At 36.8% G+C, this 9,124-nt stretch overlaps 2 protein-coding genes across 6 annotated transcripts in view; both read right to left on the reverse strand.

Moving 5' to 3' along the window:
- Positions 1-2,105, reverse strand: part of LOC105222584 (acetylcholine receptor subunit alpha-like) — a 374,463-nt gene extending 372,358 nt beyond the window's left edge. For all 5 annotated transcript variants that reach the window (XM_049450054.1, XM_049450055.1, XM_049450051.1 and 2 more), the window contains exon 1: positions 1,923-2,105. The gene's annotated coding sequence lies outside the window, so the exon portion shown is untranslated. The remainder of the gene's footprint in view (positions 1-1,922) is intronic.
- A 4,046-nt stretch (positions 2,106-6,151) lies between these two features.
- On the reverse strand, positions 6,152-8,688 carry LOC125776154 (uncharacterized). Its single transcript, XM_049447041.1, has 2 exons — positions 7,180-8,688; positions 6,152-7,111 (listed from the first exon to the last, which is right to left on the reverse strand). Exons 1-2 carry the CDS (start codon positions 7,420-7,422, stop codon positions 6,152-6,154), a joined length of 1,203 nt encoding a protein of 400 aa, XP_049302998.1. The 5' UTR covers positions 7,423-8,688.
- Between the last annotated feature and the right edge of the window lie 436 nt (positions 8,689-9,124).

Consider the following 9,124-nt stretch of genomic DNA (forward strand, 5'->3'; position numbering starts at 1 on the left):
TAGCTGGTACGATGAGGACTGCGAAAAAGCGGACGGGCTGCCTTGCAACGCTGCGATCAACCACAATACGACCGGGATGGGATAGATACCGAGAAATGAGGCCGGAATGCGTGAATACGAAGAGCTTGACAAGCTGGCTCACAGAGATAAAATTCCTGCGAAAAGAGGCGGCATCTAACGGAAAGTTTAAAGACTGGAGCATGATCTTGTGGAAGTCACAGAGGTGATCTGGTGACTGTTCAAACATGGCGGCGAACAACTGATAAGGAGCATGCATCAGCTTCTAAGTAGAACGAAAGTATGCCTAACGACTGAAATTTAAGTGTGCGGTGCCCAATCCACAAAAAAAGTGAAAAGCATGCCCGAAAATTAAAACCTATATGTGGTCTGTCCAGCCCACATAAACAGGGCGCCCACAGTCTGCGCAAATTACCGTGGAATAAGCCTCACTTGTCGAGCGAAGTGTGTGAAAGACTGAAGCTTACCCCCAACAAACTGATTCGACCTTACCAGTGTGCAAAAATACCTAGAAAATCTTTTGTCACACAGATTTTCTTCATGCGCCAAATCTTGCAAAGGACTCGTCAAAGGAAGATGGACGCACCACGCATTCATTGATTTTAAAGATGCCTTTGACAACATGAAAAGAAACTGGTTGTGGATGAGGAAAAGATGACAAGTCCTGTCACCAAAAAAATAGTTATCACATTCGCAACTTGGCTTTCACATCAGTGTTGACAATCATAACTTTAAAGTAGTAGATAATTCCGTCTATCTTGGAAACAGAATTACCTCCAAAGACAATATCAGACTTCAAATCCAACGCTCACTCAGAGAGGTGCTATTGTGGACTGTGCAGGAAATTAAAAAGTAAGGTCTTTTCTTTACGAACAGAGTCCAAAATCTAAAAGTCCCTTATAATTTCCGTTCTACCATATGGTACGGAAGTATGGACAATGACATCATCTGATGAGGCGGTCTTAGGAGTGTTCGAGAGCAATGTTTTGCAGAAAATCAATACGTTCAGTATAAAATAAAACCAAATATTGCTAGTTGTGCTTTAGTATATATGTAATGCAAGTTTTTACAGCGTAACTTTTTGCAATGTTGTTGAGCTTATGATGTTGCATAAATACTGTAATCAAACCAGTGGTATAATTTAAAGTCCGCCGTTTTTGGAAACTGTGATGTAAATCTACTAAATACTTTTTAACTAGTTTTAACTAGACTGGAATCCAATTTTTTATAATATATCAGGTAGTGTATGTTCCCATAATTCCCTTAGCCCGTAGGGGCCTTCTCGAAAAGGCGAAAATTAACTTAATTAGTAATTAATTATAAATACATATTTAGTGAAACCTAATAACGTACGATAAATTCCTTTTTCCTTACTAGCCTAAACTGGCCTAAGCTTCCAGTAATTGCGGGTGGCTTCATAGTATTTCATATTTTATAAAGTTATTAAACACCAATTTTTTACTGAGCAATTAAGGATTTTATACCAATCTACCTATAATTCTTCAATGAAATATTATTATGCTCAAGAAATATTTCTGTATTCTTATAAAATGCAATGATTATATAACTTTTGCATTAAAATTTTTTTAAGGATAAATATGAAAGTGTAGACAATGTATTTATTAAAGATTTCGCAAAATTTTACACTTTACTTTGGTTGGTTTTGGTGAGGTTCCAAAATTTAAAATAAAATAAATAGTTGTATATTTTTATAGCAAATGTAGATTCCTAACAATCTAATTAATATTTTCAAATATTTAAGTCGATAAGAATGGCGTAAGCAAAGAAATATGCAAATAAAGAAAGTATCCATATATGTTTTATAGTTAAAAAAATAGAAAGTAATTATTAACAAAGATGTTCACGTATGCTCATTTCAATACGATATTTTGGTCTTATTTTACCTCTGGTTTAGAAAATCGGGTTAAATAAGGTAACTGATGAACAATCAAATTCAAACATTATTATATTTTTCACAAAAAATAATAAATAGGTTATCTAATCACAATATTTCACAGTTTCGCTATCTTTACAATACTAATATTATATCCTTTCGTTTCGATTTCTTTTAACATACATGTCAAGAATTTTTCACCTATGTAGTAGTAAAAAATTCCAGGATTATTTGCAAAGGGTCCAAAAGGGTGAGTTCAAGCAAGTAACATCTACATAAGTAATCAAGATGAAGCTTCATTCCGATGCATTAGTTTAATAAAACTACAAAAGTTCATATCCATTTCTATTAAAGTGCATACATACATTTAATGATATTTCATTCTTAACGATTTATTAATAAATTTTCAACACCAAATAAATAATAACGTAAATTCAAGCATGTAAAAACACAAACCTACTAACAATCATTGTACGTTATTGAATCTGCCTTTGCACAAAAGTACTTAAAATTTCTTATAGTAAAACAAGTAAGGAAAAACTATCTTCGATCGTCACCGAAAAGTGTATATTGTCGCTACGTGCGTAGTTCAAACGCGTCAATATTACTATATTAACAAAGTAAGTGCTAAGTTCGGGTGTAACCTAACATTTCATACTCTTTCAACTTGCTCGTCATCCGGAGAAGAATTATATTAAAAATGTTGCGAAAGAAAGATATTCTTTGATGAAATCGTGAATAAATAGCAATCAAATTTGGTTTCTACTAAACTTATTCAAATGAGTGTTACAGTTCTCCGTCGAAAATTATTAACGTTCAAAAAGTCTACAAGTACGTCGCACAAATTGAATGGCTTCTGTCACTGCTTCTAGCCGGCATTCGTCGCTAAAAATAAACATTTTTAAGAAGAAAATCATGTTAATTAGCGGTGCTACTTTGAATGGGGGACTTTCGGGGGTCGATCATAATTTCTTATGTTTACCTTGTTCCAATCCACCTGTGTGTAGTTCTGATAGAGCCTAGCCCACATTAGCCGTTGATTTTTTATTCGCTTGGTCAATTTTGGTTTCTTTGCTGAACGTCGGCATTTCAGGTTTTTTTCTGAAAATATGCGTTCAACTGTCCTTTGCGATATTTTCAAATGGCATCATTTAGCTCCTTTGTAATTTCTCTAGCTCAATTGGTGCGCATTTCTAGAGCAAGCCTCACAACTTTACGCCGAATGCGATCAGACATTTTTACTTGAGTAACAGTAGCTGCACTCACTCCAATTTCTCTATACGAGTAGTATACACTTTTTTCTTTAAGTTTAAAAGAAAAATACCGCACTTTTAGCGGCAATAGCACTTCGAGTTACATTTGAAATATCCGATTTTTTGTCCATTTCCCAAAAAGTATATTTTTCATTGCTTATATTATTACAAAGCTTCAGAAAACTTCAAAACAAAAAAAATGCTTACATAACAAATAACACTGTGGAATCTATGAAATAATAGTTAAAAACTTATGAAAAAATTCGGTTTCTTTCACTACGCCACTCAATTTATCTCTGATGAGTCAGAAAACACAAAGGATAACTCCAAGTGAAGTAAACATTACAATATGATTTCATATTTAAGTCCCGCTAATTGCAACGGTACATTTTTTTATTTTTCGAACATCGTAACATGTAGTGCATAGCCAACTTAATCCTTAGGCAGTGGAAACAATTTTAATTATTCGCCTAGCTAGCTTTCCAAGTACGTTATTCGTAAAATTTTATACATTACTACTGTGATCAAATTGAAAGCTGAATTTTGTCTATTTCATTTCTTTCAAAGTAATCCCCTCCCCCTGTAATACACTTATCCCAACGAATTTTCCAGTCATCATAGCACTTTTACGTCGAAATTTTTAATTGAAAGCGTACAACATATGTACATGTAGCAAGAACTGAATGTTCGAGCTTCCCAACCGACATCGTTTCATTCTGTTAGTCCTTGAAAAGTTCCAAGAAGATCTGACGTTTTCGAGCATCCTGAAGAAATTAAAGTACCGCAATTTCATCCAGAAAAAAATGCGTCATCATAACCGACTACTTGGTACCTTAAATTTAGGGTCGTGATCTCAGCGACATTTGGTTTCAACAAAACGGCGCCACTTGCCATACATCGCAGAAATAAATGGATTATCTTCGGCGAGTAGATAATTTCACGTTTTGGGCGATTGGCCACCAAGATCGTGTGGCACCGTCAAGCTCTTTTGTGTGCGGATATACAAAATCTAAAGGCTGTGCGGACAACACCGCTTCGATTCACGCAGTGGGGCTAAACACTCAACGGATGAAACATTTGACACGTAACCATCAATTACATTGAAAGAAATAATTTTCAAAGAAGCAAGGAAGGGTTAAGCTCGGGTGCAGATGAACATTTTTTACTCTTGCAACATGCAAGAATCAAACCCAGGCAAATACTTTAAAGTGCAAAACCTATCATATAGAGTAAAGTCAGCCGGATGTTCGAAAATGCTGATATTATTTATATAGGGGCTAGGCCAAGTTCCAATCTTTATATTAAATTTATGAGTCTAAGGGAAGTATTGGTCCGATTCAACCGATTTTTGACATACAGACATACTGTTATAACAGAAGGATTATCTCTTAATTTCAGATATATATATATACTAGCTGACCCGGCGAACTTCGCCCCGCCCAATTTTTATTTTTTTTGGAAGTCATAGACTCGTATAACCTTACCACAAATAATATAAACTTCAAACAACGCATTTTCATTTAATGTTTTTAATGTTTGTAGCGGCATCTACTGTAACATACCGCACTCAATACCGCTGTTAGCGCCACCAACTGGTGGATAGCCCTTTGCTAATAATGAACAAATAATTTGCAATAAATAAATAATGCGACTATAAGGAGAGTTATAATATATATATTATCTTTCAAGTTGGACCAAACTGCACACAGTGTTAAAAATTTCATTAAAATCGGTTCAGTAGTTTAGGAGTCCATCGCAAACAAACAACGTGACACGTGATTTTTATATATTAAGATATCACTGTTTAAATGAGTTAAGCATCCACCCACTTTACCCGGAAAAACTGGCGCACCCTACTAAAACCGCTTAATTCACCACAGCTGATGACACTACATCACACCACAATTGAGAACATCTCCACACCCAGCAAGCGGTCACCACACGACGACATCGCATGCCGCTAAATCAACAAAAAAGGTTTTGAACAATTCGTTCGATCATCAATTCGATACTTGATACATAGTTACACGCATCCGTGCTTACGTTCGCGCTCAACTCATTTTTCCGTCAACAACACCCGTCCGCCCGCTATATGTAGTTAGCATTTCGGCAACTGCAATCAGCGCGCTATGTTATTCTACCGTTTAAGTCAATTACTTAAATAATTAAAACCCTTAATTCTAAGTAAACAATATTTGTAAAAAACTAAAATATTTTCGTGCTAAATAAACTTATAACTATTTAATAGAAACGGAATTAAAGATATACTGGTGATAAACTTATTCAATCACAAATTCACCGAAATTTTCGATCAAAAGTCAACTATAGGTAGGGGAAGGTGGGGAATGTTGGGCCACGTTTTGATTTCGGTTAAAAAGTCACATAAAAGTTATTTTTTGTGAAAATTCCAAAGCATGGATTTGTACTGCGAGTCGTAACCGTCCTTTTGATAACATTGGTTTGATAAAATTCTAGAAATATTTAAAAGTTATAGCCATTGGCGCAAAAAACCTGATTTTGCGATTTTGAGAAAAGGTCGGGAATGTCGGGCCAGTCTGTAAATCGATTAAAACATGATTGTTACCGATGAAAAACGTTTATTTATCAATGGAAATGAAAGAGAGATTCATAAATAATAAGAAAAATAGGAATTGGCGAAAAAAATTATTCCGACTCGCAGTGGATGCAGGTGTAAGTGTTCGGGTTCGGTCCGGCACAACCGATTTCAATGCATCACGAAGCTGTGGAGCCGAAACAAGAGACAACGACGATGATGCAGCACCACTTGTTGAAGCTGGGGCACTTGTCGATGCCTCCGACGTTGACACCTCCTCATTCGCAGCTTCGCAGCAGTCACAATGGCATCACCAGAGGCAAGAACTCGACGTTGATTGTCGGCGTCATTCTCTTCGTCACCGAACAAATTTTCGCCGCTCAGTTCCGAAGCGACAAAGTCAACTTCAGTGAAAATTTGCGGGTTGAAAGGTTAGATGCCAGTTGTTCGGAAGCCGGATTTGATGGTTTTCGGCGTTAACATAACATCGAGGCACTGATCGACAAGGAGCGGCACATGATGCAGATCGAAAGTGACACCAATGTTGGACTTTTTCCATGCATCATGCTTCACGGTCATCAAGCCTTTAAATGGTGCAAATACCGCAACATCTAGCGGCTGCATTTTGTGCGTCCATTTCGGCGGAAAAGACAGCAACGTGATGCCATGATCCAACGCCAAATCTATCGCCTCGATCCATAAATGCGAACCGTGGTTGTCCAGCAGCAACATGGTTGGCGAATCGGCATTAGCACCAGTGTGCTTGATGAAATGACGCATGAATTGTGGGAATACGTCAGAGTTCATGTAACCAGAACCGTTCGCAACACCAACAGCGCCATGACTCGCATGAGTCATAAAAATCTCTTTCATGTTGACTCGGGGAAAGAGGAAGAATGGCGGTATAGACTGGCCACTAGCGCTGACGGCCAAAGCCAAAGACACATTGGTGCCTTTTTCGGCAGATGTTGATGAGCCGACCTGCTTTTGTCCTTTGCGCGCGATGGTTTTGACAGGTCTGGTTGGCACGGTCGGGCACCCGGTTTCATCCATGTTCCATATTCGGTGAGGTTCAAACGGCGTCTTACCAAGAACGGATGAAAGGTTGGCAAAGAATGCATCGACATTCTCTTTGTTGAATCGCTTCGCACGGCTCTGGCTTACTTGCTCTGGTGTTCGCAGTGACAAATTTTTGTGGCGTTTCATGAACACCAACTGCCAATCGTTACTCGCCTGTTGATTGTCGTTCCATGGATCCGGATACGACGCGCCAACTTTCCGAGCAAATTCATACGCGAGCTTACGAAGCTCCATCAAACTAATTCCATAGTTGATGTCGCTGGCCTGGAGAATGTAGCTTATCAGCGCCTTCTCTTGTTCGATGTTGAAGATCTGAAATAAAAAAAAAATTATCTATTTATTATTCGATGAAAGAAAAGAAAGAAACCAGCAGAACTCACTGTTTTTGTGCCCATCGTCGTGCTTTCAGCCAGCAAATTCTTCATTACATCGGCATTGGCAGTAGTAACGTCGATGCTCGCACCATCAAATGCTGCAATATAACGCATCAGGTTGGTCCTCGGAATTTTGTGTGCCGTCGCAGATTGTCGAACGCTGTTGTGATGTATTTTCACCGACTTGATCGCCTCCAAAATGTTGTCGAAATCAACAATTTTCTCTTGTTTGGGATAGTAACGCGGCATAATGACTAAAAAAATTTTTCGGAGCACGAAACTATCAGGAAATGTTGAAAAACTATTGTGTTGTTGAAATTCTGCACGAAAAATCACTTATACACGTCAAATATATGAAGTTAACATGTCAAATGTAAAAAACTATGTGGCCCGACATTCGTAATAAGTGGCCCGAGATTCCCCAAACGCTCATATTTGCAAAATGGCGGTTGATAATGAACACAATGTAAATTCGTGCAAAATTTCTTTTGTGTGTCGAAGGCTAAAGACTCAACTAATATTATAAACATATTTACCTGGATGAATTTATTGGAAAATGTGAAAAAAATCAACTGTACACAGAGTTGAAAAAAACTTTCGGAGTGTCGAATTTCTTTTTGTTGTCGCAGAGAGGTTATAACACGTGTTCACAGCTCGAGTGCTATATAGAAACTGAGCTTAGTATGAGACGAGCCGATGACAGTTGGTTGCAGCTGTCAACCTATACTAGGGAAAAAAATATCGCGCTGGCCTAACATTCCCCACCTTCCCCTACCAATACAAATAAATTCACTCACACCTACGATTCATAGCGATGAAAGCTCAAGTCATAATTTAATGCCTTGTACAAAAGTTCCAATCAATGTTTTCAAAAATCAAATTTTTTTCAAGATTGACGAAATATCTTCATATCAATTTAAAATAATTTTTCCAACAGTGCATAGACATATAATTACAGAGCCAGAGTACAACGAACAGTTATTGATTTCATACATGAAACGATACCTTATACCATCTGTTATAAATGGAATTCATACTGAAGAAAGGATAATGGGTATGATGCAAAATATCTATCCTATTCATTTTAGTAGAATTAAAAGCCGATATACTCAAAACCTAGTTGAAGATATTAGTGACGAACAAGAGCAGGAGAACGTCATATTAAAAGAAGGAATGCCACAGAAAATAAAACACAAATTCTCGAAACAAAATATTTTCCCGGTATGCTAAATAAAATAAAACGAATAATAGCCAACCGTTTGTAAAGAAAATAAGTACGAAAGACATCCCAATCAACCGAAAATTGCAGAAACTCCATTACCAACATATCCAGGACACACAGTTCATATCGATATATTTTTAACAGAAGGAAAAATAGTAATGACAGCTTTGGACAAATTTACAAAATACGCAGTAACAAAAAGCCTAAATAACAGAGCAATAGAAGACGTCAGGAAACCCTTAAGAGATATTATATTTTTCTTCGGAGTACCAAAATTAATAGTTATCGACAATGAGCCATCTCTAAATTCAGCCTCTTTAAAATTCATGATGCAAGACGAGTTAGGAATAGAAGTTTACACTACTCCTCCATACAAAAGCCATAATCATTCAGTTCATTTCACTACACTTAAAAGACCAGTAGACCTATTATTTTATAGGAATGTACCATTTACACCCGAAGACATACATAGAAAGAACTAGACAAAGCAACTTTGAAAAATTAGCTGAGAAACAAAGAAAGGATATCGAATACCATAACAAAAATAAGAAGGAAATAAAATCATATCTACCAGAACAAATAATATTTGTTAAGAAAAATTGGGGGTTAGGAACTAAGTTAAGTAAACCCTACAGTAAGGAAATAGTTAAGGAAGATAGAAATAGTACCGTGTTAACTGAAAAAGGACAAATAATTCACAAAGGTAGAATACGTAATTAAATATGTACT

The sequence above is a fragment of the Bactrocera dorsalis genome, chromosome 2 (assembly GCF_023373825.1).
Source record: "Bactrocera dorsalis isolate Fly_Bdor chromosome 2, ASM2337382v1, whole genome shotgun sequence".
Lineage (NCBI taxonomy): Eukaryota > Metazoa > Arthropoda > Insecta > Diptera > Tephritidae > Bactrocera > Bactrocera dorsalis.

What these genes read in the sequence shown, in the direction of transcription:
- LOC125776154 (XM_049447041.1), bottom strand. Translation starts at nt 7,422, where the DNA reads ATGCCGCGTTACTATCCCAAACAAGAGAAAATTGTTGATTTCGACAAC. An exon ending in CGACGATGGGCACAAAAACA is followed by an intron (nt 7,112 to 7,179) that starts GTGAGTTCTGCT and finishes TTTTTATTTCAG; the next exon opens with ATCTTCAACATCGAACAAGA.